This window comes from Opisthorchis viverrini (genome assembly GCF_000715545.1).
Source record: "Opisthorchis viverrini unplaced genomic scaffold opera_v5_415, whole genome shotgun sequence".
NCBI classification, from domain to species: Eukaryota; Metazoa; Platyhelminthes; class Trematoda; order Opisthorchiida; family Opisthorchiidae; genus Opisthorchis; species Opisthorchis viverrini.
In genome coordinates, this window is record NW_008752070.1 from 46,766 (window position 1) to 59,762 (window position 12,997).

Genomic DNA, 12,997 nt, shown 5'->3' on the forward strand with positions numbered 1-12,997 from the left:
GAAAATACGAAAAATGCTTATCTGAACTTTACACCAATCTCTGTCTGTCTTGCCCAAGTCTGTAAGTTTGCACTCGAAAGATTCAGTCTGAACAGTGTATCAACCTACTTTGTGCGACAAAGTTAACCTGTAATAAGCACGTTACATTCCGAGAAATATACTTATTTGGAGGTCAATTTGGTTTTCATGAGAGACTCAACTGGATCTCCCTTTTAAGATGTTCAACAACTAAATGTGCACCACACAGGCCACCTCATGTTTCAGTTGGCACGATAGTCGATCGAGCGCAGCATATTTTCATGAAGGAAACTACTCACAAGGTTGCTGGAAACTCTTCGACAGCCCACGACCGGTTTCGGCCTTCCGTTTCGGGCCCATCAGGTAGGCGCATTCCCCGAGTTTCCGTCAAGCTTACGATCTATTGGACCCAAATTGCACCGTTTTCGAGAAATATACTCATTTGCAAATCAGCTCAACTGAATCTCTCATTTATGATATTCTACAACTGAATGTTCGCCTGGTTCGGGACGCTGCAAGATGCGGCTGCTAATCGTTGTCAACGATGCTTTTGTTGTCAATCTCTATACAATTTGCGCGAATGAGTGTCTGGACATATGAATCCCTCGGAAAGATCGCATCAGGCTAGCAGCAAGCAGTTTCACCATCCACATTTATCCTTTTCTTCAAAATAAGACTCAGTCAGCTTGTGAGTAGTTTCCTTTATGAAAATATACTGGGATATCTCGAATATCGTGCCAACTGAATCATGAGGCGGCCTGTGTGCATCACATTCAGTTGTAGAATATCATAAACGAGAGATTCAGTTGAGTCTGTCGTGAAAACCAAATTGATTTGCAAATGAGTGTATTTCTCGAAAACAGTGCAATTTGGGTTCAAGTAGATCATGGGGTTGACGGAAGCTCGGGGACTGCGCCTATCTGATGAGCCCGAAACGGAAGGGCGAAACCGGTCTTGAGCTGTAAAAGAGTTTTCAGCAACCCTGTGAGCAAGTTATATCCTGTTATCCCACTATCTCACTGAAAATGGTTAGTCAGTTGCAAATTAGGCGTCCTACCAAAGTTTGACAGATGAGGTAAAACTCTTAAAATATCATCGGATGCTATGTTGAGTAGGTACTGTTTAAACGTCAATATGATACATGAATATCGTTCAGCTGTAGCACCCTTTCAGTACCTAGCTTCCATGTCACACGAAGGAGGCACGAGGGCTGGGATACTGCCAGGTTGCCCAATCCCAGACAGGGGAAGTCGAGAGGCAGAGGTTGGGTTCGAACCACGAACCTTCCGGTCAGTAAATTCGCGCTCTTAGCGCTTGGTCCATCTCGCCCACGATACGTGAAAAACGTAATATAATTTGAAATAAACAAACACAACTGATGGAATCTTCCAGTTACTGGGTGGTTGGTCTTGCTTCCATCATAAGCATTGTTGTATCTGCGTTTATTGTAGGTGACGTAGAGTAGAATTTCTATACAACACAAAAAGTGATTATCAACTAAGATTTTGTCCTGTCAATGGGGCCAATCAGTGTTAAAAAGCCGAGAAGCATTGTACAGCTGTTTCATTCTTACTGGGATGCATTAGCATTGTGTAGATTACAGATTTTCAGTAAGATTGGAACTCACAAGGCTAATAGCTGGAACAACTAAACGTTTGGCCACGAGTGGCTGGTCAGTCCCACTGATTCTTTGGTTACGAAAACCACATCACGTGACTGCCCGTGCCATCTTATAAAATTATTCTTCCTTTTGAGCTACTTATTGTTTTCTGGCTAGTATCAGAAATTCAGTAATTCTAGTTACTGTTAGAGGTTTTAGGTGATCGGTGTGTCGTAAAGTTTCAATCAGTGTTAGTTATTGCTGGCGTCTGAACGCAGCTCACCTCAGTTGAGCCCGTTGCACGACTTGGCTGTTGGCGGCACTGCTAAGTTCTTCAGGTCAATGGCTCGTCCATCGCAGCTCAAAAGCTCTCCCAGTTGTGGACAGCACTAAGTGGTACGCAAACTAATACCCCGGGGCAGCAGATGATCGCACTCGTAACCAGGCGAACAAACCATCCACAGGTTTTCAGTCCGATCCAACGTCATCATTGGATTGTACACGCAGTTTCACTATCGCCCTAAGCTTGAGAACTCAGCTATTTGCACACACAGGCGACCTAGATTGGTGGGGATTTCAACTGAGAGAAGGTTTTGAGACAGGCAAAAAGCGTTGGCAGTATACTTCTAAATCACCGCAAAGTGCGAAATATGCTTAAAAAACAGCTGCTGCTCACGCATGAAGCGTGTGAACGGATTCAAAGTGCCCACGCAAGTTTTTCACAAACCTTTTCAACGAAGATTTTGTCCTCTAATTGAGGCCAGTCTATGCTGAATGACTGAGTAGCGCGAAATTTGCTGGAGTTTCGTGAGATTTGAACCATTGATTGGTCCCAATACGGAGGTGAAACAGCTGTCCAGTGCTTCTTGGCTTTTCAGCATAGACTCGTTCCAACTACAGGGCCAAATCGTCCTTGAAAATTCCCATGTTTTTTCATAACGTCAACCAAAAAGCTTACCTGGAGCTTATAAAGTCCAGACAGCGGATCATCTAGTTGATGTACTAACTGATTTTTTGGACCTGAATTCAAAAATGTACTTAAAATTTCCTGTCACTCAGCTCTAAAACTGTGGACTACGAAAGGTTATTGAACATCTAAATTAGAACGGTTCATGCTATGGAAGTCATTTGGCATCTGTTATTCCTTCACCAACAATATCACGTTTAGGATATTCTCAGAGTAACTCACCTAGAGTAGCTGAAACAACTACTCAGTCTTCTCTGTGATTTCTCTTTGCCATGTTTGAGATGTTGCTACAACTGTACGTGACAAAGAAATTGAGTTATCCTATTTCTAATTCTTCTGAAGCATTCGTCTACCTTCTAGTGACACCTGAAAAAGTAAATAAACTAGCGGACTTCTCAAAATTACCCTCAGGTTATACGCAGAGTCTTTACCGGGTTTTCAAACGTTAGGTTTCCATAACCGGTGTGTTCCATCAAAAAAATTGGATAGAGTTATGGAAGGTAATCTCGCTCTCGGGCGTCCTGATGTTCCCATTCGGTACTAAGGCTTGACTATGCTGCAGGTAGTTCAGTCACGACCCTATTGTCAAAAGCACATGCTAGCACTGAAACAAATTTTAATAAGTTATTGTCCACATTTGCTCCAAGTCGTCATATTCTAAGCTGCAGCGTAATAGGTCTGCTGAGTGAACAAACACTCGCTCTTCCTTCAACTTATCCTACTAATGAGGTCGATGAAAACTAAACAGTTCAGTATCACTTTTAACCTACTTGGGGTTCGTGACCACATCACCAATAAGCACGCTTCGTTTTGATGTTCAAATGATACTTTGTCTAGTAGGTGGGTTCATTCCATGCTAAACGGCCGAGAAGCACATTACTACTGTTTCATCCCTGTTTGGAATCATCAGCGAATCATTATCACAAAACTCCAGTAGAGAATTTCGAAATCGCGACCTCAGGGCTGGTACTTGGGACACGTTTAAACACGAGCATTTGACCATCACTGTGAGCAACTCTCATTTGGGCAGCCCCAACTAACCGCACTTCGGTCATGGAAATTACATCAAACTGGATGCTCGAATAACGAATTCCTCGAGGGAGGTTACACCGATCCTCATGTTACCGGAAACTTGTGAGCGATGTCGTATGAAAGGAAGTGTTCCGGTACCTTGAGTACCCTTTGAAACAGAATAGGAGGCGTCCCTCGTACAGCTTAGTAAGAAGGGGAACCGATGGGATGAGAGATTCACTCGAGTCTCTTGTTACCAAGTAGTCACTTTGTAAATACGTGTTCATGGCCACACTACTCACTGTCTGCTTCCCATTGTCTTTAGTCAACTGTGGCTGAACTATGGGTGGATGCGGTGTATTGTACTATACTTTCTCGCCTCGGAAAGTTGCTTAGGCCTGCTCTTGTGGTGAGAAGCTTGCAACTATCTGTAAGTGACCGATTCTTCCAAATAGCCACTCGTTCTCAAGAAGTACTTGAACATGCCCACACCAAGTCTTTTACATGTGAATCTTTGTAATGTACTACTCATAAGGTTGCTGAAAATCCGTCGACGGTTCAAGACCGGTTTCACCCTTTTTGGGGCTCATCAGGTAGGCACAGTACCCGAGTTTCCGTCAACCTTATGCTCTACTTGAAACCAAATTGCGCGAAATGAGCGAATATACACTCATTTGCAAACTTATTTGGTTTTTTTGAGAACATAAGATTGACGTAAACCCGGGGACTGCGCCTACCTGATGAGCCTCAAAAAGGTCGAAACCGGTCGTGGACGGTCGATGAAGATCTAGGCAGAACCATCAGTCATATTCTACACGTATATTGTAATGTACTACTCATAAGGTTGCTGAACACACATAGTTGATTCGTGACATGCTCCTTTTGTCTTCCTTATTAGGGCTCATTTGGTGGACAAAGATAAGTTCGGTCACTGCCACGTAACTGTCGGTACTACTGGCTTCAGACTAATTTGGGGCATTGAGTATACTGGTACGAAAGACTGAATTTTGTCATATTGAATCTCATGACTTGATCAGATTTTGTCGGTAAATAGGTCGGCAGTCAGCCGATTTCCAAGCCAGACGATATTTACCGGCCCAGTTATGAGTCTTAGAACTTGATAATACTTATTTGGTCGTAAGAATCGATACCAAGCTAGCGTAAACTACTACACCTCCAGTTGTGAACCACATAGACTGACTTAGAAGGGAGTCGGTTAGATAGTAAAACGTCTCTGTGGCTTGTCGCTTTGCAACGACGTTTTCTCTGAAACGACCACTTTGTTTTGATTCCGTCATCTAGTGCTTATCTAGTGGGTTTCCGCGATACCTTTATCAATAGCTGAAGAAAATCAACTCTTGCGTAACTAAGTACACAGTTTGTCGTAAAAATAAAAGAAGGGCACGCGTTTTGTTCACGGACGAACGAGGGGATACAGTGACGTTCTGAATATCCACGTTTTGGATGACAAGCTATGGTCAGTTTCGTCATTGCTTGTTGTACAAGAGTTCTACGGTGGCAGAAATTCACTCCTAGACCAGGAATCGTTGGTGGATGGAGTTATGAAATCAAGAGCTTATGATTGCCAACCAAAAGTGACTGCTATCTAATCCCATATTTACGTCACTCGATGAACCCCGATAAAGATGAAAAACCGTTCGGTACCCCAATACATCTTTACTGTCAAGCCCCTGAGCAGAAGCTCACGCAGGGTTAATACTTACTGAAGGTCGATCACATTTTTATGAGTAATTCGTCACACTGCCAGTAAACTAATTTTCGTCCCTAGCTTTGTGCGACACCTCGTCAACTCAGGTTTGAAAGCAGAACCAGAAGTTTATGTACTGCACATTTGATTGCGCATGAGAAACTGACAATTTCAGCACTTATGTGTTCCGGCCAAACGATCGAATAACTTCGAGATTTGGTGTTGACTGAGGGGAAGCCACCACAACCCCATGTTTGTCGCACTGTGGTTGTTTTGTTCATTAGTTTTGAAAAATTGTTTCCTTTAAACTGTTTTCATCCAGCCTCAGTAGTCCACCTGCAATCGTTTGTTGCGAGAAGTTACTGAGTTGGTGTTCTTGGTGAGGCGTTCTACCCCTATGGTTTTGCCGGATGTAGGGTGCGGGAAAGTCACCAAATTTAAGTTTGTGTCCAGCTACATGGAGGGTTGCAGAGGTCCCAATTTTGAAATTGATGGACTCTGCTCATTTTCAATGCATGAACTCAGTGCACCCATCCAATTTACCTGATTGGGTCCGTGTGTAGGTTGGGCGCATTGTTTATGGTCTTAACAAACAGGCGGTGCTCATGGTACTAGTTGGTATCTTTTGCATTAGATATGCAAGTCAGCAATCTCTCCAAAGTCGTTAAACAATAAATCAAGAGCGTGACTGACCTGTGGTTAACATTTTAGAGACGTCAGTCTTCTCTTTGAGCGAACACTCATCAGGCTAGTACCTTTTTCAGTGTTCATTCAACTTCCTTTTTCACATCTCACGCATCATGTCATGATGTACCAACTGGAAGAAAGTAGTCCATTTTAGAGACAGCGTTATTCGCAAGCTAAAAGGCTGTTTTTGACCATACTGTTCCACTTATGATAGATCACAATTGTTCAACAGATAAAAACTAGCCAGTTAAAGTAATAATGACCTATGAGCAGAATCTAATCACTGGTTTGTGATGCTTCTACACCGTGCTAATTCTGCACACCAAGGTAATAGGTGAACATAAAAACGAGAGAAAACGTCGTGGATACTAAGTAGTATGGACGAAGTTCATGCACATTTCATTTAAAAGCATGATGGACGGCCAAATCCAGTGAAAAACGAACTCAGTTACTGTGGAAAGAGTGGACTGCACGACAGAAGATTTTTACACTTCACCGTTTTGTTCATTTCAGCAGTCTGAGACTATCTGTGATGTCCTTTCCCGGAGATCCGGTGTGTGACCGTAACTTTTGTATTAGGGATGGCTTTGAACAGATATTCGCCGAAAAATCTTCCGCTTTGCTATTCACATTTTATATGCACACCGATTCACACTGATTCATATTGATTTTGTACTGACATTTTCCCCATTGGATTAAACTTCATGTTAGCGACGTTTGCTTTTCCCCCTATTACTTCGAAACACCCTGTTCTCCTGTGCTCTACAGATCAACAGTTTTTGTTTACAGTTAACACATTCATATATTTCCGCTTTGATTTGCCGTCTAATAATAGCGATCCAACAAAATCCGAAGTAGCGTCTATTTGAAACGTATAATTTATTTTGAACAGCCACATGCAACCAACAGGTCATCAGGGGATCTAAGTAATGGTCATCATCATCATCATCGACAGCATGACATCAGTGTTCAACACCGATGCTTCACTGCCGTACAACCATGACTTGTTTGAAAGCCTTATTGTAAAGAAAAGAATGAAGGTGGATGGGGGAGGGACTTAGTGCTAGCTTAACACAATCAAACGTAGGGCGAAGCGACTCCGGACGAGCGCGTGGTCAGAGTCCACAAATGTGTTCCAAAACGACCGGCAGTCAGTTATGGACCCGCGCCATCGGTAACTGATGGCAATGTGGTCGATTTGAGTTTGTGGCCGGCTTGTTGTTGGAGGACACCAAGTGGCTAGACGACTTCGGCTATTTCGGAAGTTAGTACTGCATAAAAACAGCCTGCGATCAGCACACAGCTGAAGCAATCGTTCCCCATTGTCCGTACGTACCGAGTCCAGTCCATGTCGACCTCCCACACGTCCACAAGCATGACCTTACACTTTGTGGGTGCAAAGTGCATACCAATAGTACCCTACAGTTTGTAACCAGTCTTGCGTCACGATCCGCGGAGATGTAAGCAGGCACCAGATCAAAACAGTTACATGCATACATGACTTGAAACATCAATAGGTGGTATCAAGTTGAACTGTAATGAGGCTCTAGTCGACGAGCCATAGGGAGGAAAAAGCCAGTCGTGGACTGCCAAAGAGTTTCCGGAAACCTAATGATTTGTACGCTTTGACTGGACAAGTAAGGGACTTGTGGTCATTTAGAGGGATTAGAGCAGGAAAGGACAAGTCTTTAACATACTGTACTAACCTTGCGACTTGAAGTTCTCCTGTTGGCTGGTCAAAATGAAAGGGAAGCAATGTTACACGGGACCCCACCAACATAACCTCTCACCGATGTTTTTTCGTACCCTTCGGGGAAAAACAAAAACAAGCAGTATTCCAAAGAGAGGTGAAGAAGAACAACTGGCACCTTGAAGATTACCTAGAGGAGTTACACTGTTCAAAGAATCCGAAGCGGATGGCAGCACATCTAACGATGCGACTCTCTATGGAGTGTTATTCACGGCAGTTGAAATAAAACAAAGGGTTAGATGGTCCAATCAAGCTGAGTTTGATCAGGTTTGGCTTTTGGCAGTCGTCTGCGAAACCCGTCGGTGGAGTCAACACTAGACTTTTCATAAAGGAAACTACTCACAAGGTTGCTGAGTTTCGCCCTTCTGGGGGCTCATCAGGGAGGGGGAGTCCTCATGTCTCCCTCAACGACAGATTCAGTTGAGTCTTTCGTGAAAACCCGGTGGATAGGTAAATGAGTGTATTTGTTGAAATCAGTTCAATTTGAGTTGAAGTAGAACATAAGGTTGACGGAACCTCTGTGGTAGCGCCTATCTGATGAGTCCCAAGAAGGGCGAAACCGATAGTGAGCTGTCGAGAAGTTTCTGCTAATGCTTCATCAAAATGTGAAGAAAGTACACCATCAATGTCTCCATGATCCCTGGTTTTGATCCATAACTTCTTGTTTCAGGTTTATATGAGCTTTGTAACTTGGTTGTGCGTGTACTGAAATGGCTTATGAGCTGAAACGTGTGTTCATAAAAATACTTCGAAATATTTTGGTTTTAAGAGACCAGTTGGAGTACGTATGACTCCTCTAAACAGCTCTTCACACAAAAAGGTAAATGGTTACTCTTTCACTTAACGTCAAGTTCTCATATAAGTGACTTCGCGTAACAAAAGAGATACTTCATTGTCACCGGCTGTTTACCATCAATGTTAAACACTGATGTTTTGCTACCCTATAATCTATTGTAAAATACTCCAGTCTTTTTCGTATTTTGACAAGAACAAGCCGTCTGGAACGTCCAGGGCGTACATTTTCCGTCAACACAGGTCGTTTATATGATTTTCTCTCTTATGGGGTATTATTTTACGTCCACTTGGCTTTGTGTCATGAAGGAACTCCAGCCAGACCGGAATGTACTTTTGAAAGGCGGATGATTTTGAACCACTTACTGGTCACATCTACCTCAAGGGATCTTAATTGTGGAAATCTCAATTGCTTAAGAATCCTTGAACACTACTTAGTAAATTCGCCTTAAGTGAGAACCAAAAATCCTTTTTGAGACTAATTTAAGGAAAGAAGATATATAGCAGAAAATATGATCAATTAGACAGTCAAGAAAGAATTACACTTTGTTTGCTTGGATATGTTGCGAGGTTTCGCGTTTCAGTTTACGCCTGTAGGGTCCAACTGCGCTCGTACCACCAGTCAATGTGATTTTCTACAAAGCAACCTCACAAAATAAGCCACCAAAGGCCTCCATTTTAGCAAGCAGTATTTTACACACAAAAAATCCAGCACTTATGAGACAATTCATGATAGGCAGCTACGCAGATGTTGGTTAATTTGGAGAATGAATAAATATTGTTTCGCTCGTGATGCACATGTGAATCGCGCGCCAAAGGTATAAATGAGGCAGAATGAGTGATCTATGCAACCACGCTTATTAGACAGCTGATACCCATGACAAATAGCTTATTTTTCTTGGTTGGAATGGTTCGTTCGGCGAAAAAACTTGAATTTGTTGTAAGGGATCCCAGCCATATATATATGCGGTACTATACAGTGCGTGCCAGTTTGATTGATTTACATGTAAGTATCGGTGGTGTACAACCTTGATTACTGGGCTTCGGCTCATGAGCTTTTTTCTGCTTTCCATCCACAGAAGTTGTCTTGAACCCCTACTTTTGGAGAATCACTGTCCCCTGGTGCCTACACTACGTATTTGATCCCTGCATGGTCGCCAGTTACGTAACATCTCTGTGTTAACGGAAATTATCCGAACTCAGCGGGTGGATAGTTAGAGGATAGCAGCCAGGTGGGGCTGAAAAGGAGAACGCGATGTGTTAGATGAATGTATCAGTGAGTTATTTGCTCTCGTCAACTATTCACGGAGAACCGAAAGAACATAGGTTTGGCAGTTTATTTTCTGAGTACCGGGACAAGTGTGGTCAGAATTAAAGCGAGCAGAAAGCGCGTGTACAATCATATAACTACACAAGGAGTGTTAGCTATTGGGGGGACTTTTAATCTTCCCTGGATGGTAACCTGGGTCACTTTATCACCACTACCGTCTCCGAAAGTAGATAAAGGAGATGGTGGTTAGTGATGGCGTGCACTTTGACATCTGTCGGAAAATGTAGACTTCGAGCGTCAAATAAACGTATACCTTAACATTTTACTTTGGAAACGACAGAAACATGAAAGCTATTTTAATCCGCTATCATCAAATTGGTCGTCAAAAGATACACTTCTTTGGAAAAGCATGAAACTGAACACGAAGCGACCGATGCGAAAATGGAAGTAATCGTGGGGAAAATGATTGGGATAGAATTGCCTAATACCAGATGTAACGGACCCGCCGGATAGTACAAAGAACAGAGGAATAATGACGACTCGCGCTCCGAAACACAAAAGCTGCCGGTCATGGGAACCAGGTGGCACGATCATATATGGTGGCAACCAATCAGGCTGCACACATCTCAGTGAGTATGTGAATGGCTTTCACTCGGTTGGCTACTGGTCCGTCGGGTCTATTTCCTTCAACATTCGATTGTTCACTAAATATGTGCTTGTTCTTTGTAAGATGATGGTGTGGAAATGATGAAGTGGAAATTACTGCGACTTCCTTAGATGTTCCTCTCATGGTAAATGTTTGGACTGAATCGGTTTGTGGGTACTGTAGGGCGCCAATTAGAATAGTGACAAATGAACACGGAATACAACGTTTCAAAACTCGAATGATGGGCCCAACCGGTGGGGAACAACACGCTTCTTACCAGAACACATATCCTGACTACACAACCGAGATTGATCACGTATACTGCTTGATTTGATTTATTATTCAAACGAAAGCCTAAAAGTAGTGAGAGTGGGTGTCCAGTGATTCGTACACCAAATCAATCGTAGCAATAATTAATTCTTCAGTAAATGGTTTCATATTTTATGATTTTAATTCCATCGAACCATTTTAAATCCCTTGCTTAGTCGATCTAAGCAGCTGCAAGATTTAAAGAAAAGTTGAAAGTTTCCGCGGAATTCCTAAATCTCTACAAAGTATCACCACAATGGTGAAAACACTCTGTTGAAAGAGAGCTGCTACTCCTGGTATTGAATCACAGTGTTCAAGTTTCCATGTTCTCATTCTTTGGAAGATATCTACGGTTCATGGTCTGGTACTAATATCATATTGTTGAAAAGTTTCCAACTGAGCGCAGTTGTCTTTTTCAAGTTCCGATGCTCAGCTGGCCATTACCATAAAGATAAGACTATGCAACTTTAAAGAATGTTGCATTTCGTACCGCTGCTTCTGGTCTTAAGCCAGCTGAAGGAAAGTATCTCTAAAAATCAGATACGGAATGCCAACGTTAAACGAGTTCACGATGGATCTCAAGTTATTCTATTTGTCTGAGGAAGACAGTTGCCTGAACAGATGCCGCTGGCTAACTTATAACTCACGGAGTCCGCGAGGTTTTCCCAAAGTACGGTTTCGTTGAATTGTCAGCTGTGATGTATCTTAGCAAGTGCTGCGAACAAAAATGAATACGGTTGAGTGATGTTGCTCCGGTACACCAAATCGGAATGCCATCACTATGACCAGTTTAATTCGTCAAGGGCGTTCAGTTTCGACTGTTGGTCAACCACTTTTAGACTGGAAGATGAAAATGGACTTTCGTATGTATCATGAGCCACAGTCTCATTTAATGTACTGTTGTTCAAATGCACAATTGTAGTACGCTATCGTGCAAATTAGTTTGCAAATCAAAGTATATTCGCTGCGCATTCATTTGCCTGGAAACATCACAACCGAGAGATTCAGCTGGGTTCCAGGTGAGTCTCTCGAAAAGAAACCACATTAGTTTGCAAATGAGTGTATATTCGCTCATTTCGTGCAATTTGGTTTCAAGTAGAGCATAAGGTTGACGGAAACCCGGGGATTGCGCCTACCTGATGAGCCCCAAAAAGGGCGAGACCGGTCATGGGCTGTCGACGGATTTTCGGCAACCTTATGAGTAGTATCGCGATATCTCGGATATCGTAGTGACTGAAACATGAGGTGGCCTGGTGCAGCGCATTCATTTGCCTGGAAACATCACAACCGAGAGATTCAGCTGGGTTCCAGGTGAGTCTCTCGAAAAGAAACCACATTAGTTTGCAAATGAGTGTATATTCGCTCATTTCGTGCAATTTGGTTTCAAGTAGAGCATAAGGTTGACGGAAACCCGGGGATTGCGCCTACCTGATGAGCCCCAAAAAGGGCGAGACCGGTCATGGGCTGTCGACGGATTTTCGGCAACCTTATGAGTAGTATCGCGATATCTCGGATATCGTAGTGACTGAAACATGAGGTGGCCTGGTGCAGCGCATTCATTTGCCTGGAAACATCACAACCGAGAGATTCAGCTGGGTTCCAGGTGAGTCTCTCGAAAAGAAACCACATTAGTTTGCAAATGAGTGTATATTCGCTAATTGCGTGCATGTCTATTTAACACCAGTTCGATTTTATCACACTTCATGTCGACAAATGGGATTGCACTTGCTGTTCTGCAAGGATCAATACTGGAAAAAAGTACCCGCTGAATTGTAGCTTGGACTTAAATTAAAAGGCCAACAAAACAGTTGATTGTCTACACGGGATGAGCTACAGGATCTCCGTTGTTTGTATTGCAAAGCTCAGAAGGGAGAAATACTACCAGACGGACTGGCCTGAGAGAAATTACACATCATTTTAGATGTCCCGAAACAAGGCCAAAAGCACGCCGTCTAGCTGACGTAGTTAAGCCTCACGGTTGAAATAATACAGGCATAAACGTTTTTTACACAGAAATTTTTTGCCTTCGATTCTGGTTTTCGGTGGCTAACTCCAATTAACTGATTGATTATTCCTACTTAGTACAACAATACACTTTTAGGTAGGCAGGTGTCAAGTCAACGAATGAGGGTCAGTGCTGACTGCCGTCCAGTAGGTTTCAAGTTCGAAAGTTTTCCACGAAGACGCATCAGCTGTAGACAGCTGGTTGTCTCTTGACTGAAAAGGACAGAGTCAGAAA

The 12,997-nt window shown here is 42.9% G+C and overlaps 1 protein-coding gene across 1 annotated transcript; it reads right to left on the reverse strand.

Moving 5' to 3' along the window:
- Nucleotides 1-720: 720 nt before the first annotated feature.
- Nucleotides 721-12,426, reverse strand: T265_15260 (hypothetical protein; the record flags this gene model as incomplete). The annotated part of the gene is given in 5 exon segments (XM_009177312.1): nucleotides 721-977; nucleotides 7,075-7,262; nucleotides 8,154-8,311; nucleotides 11,895-12,182; nucleotides 12,187-12,426. Coding segments are annotated over 5 exon segments (1,131 nt in total).
- Between the last annotated feature and the right edge of the window lie 571 nt (nucleotides 12,427-12,997).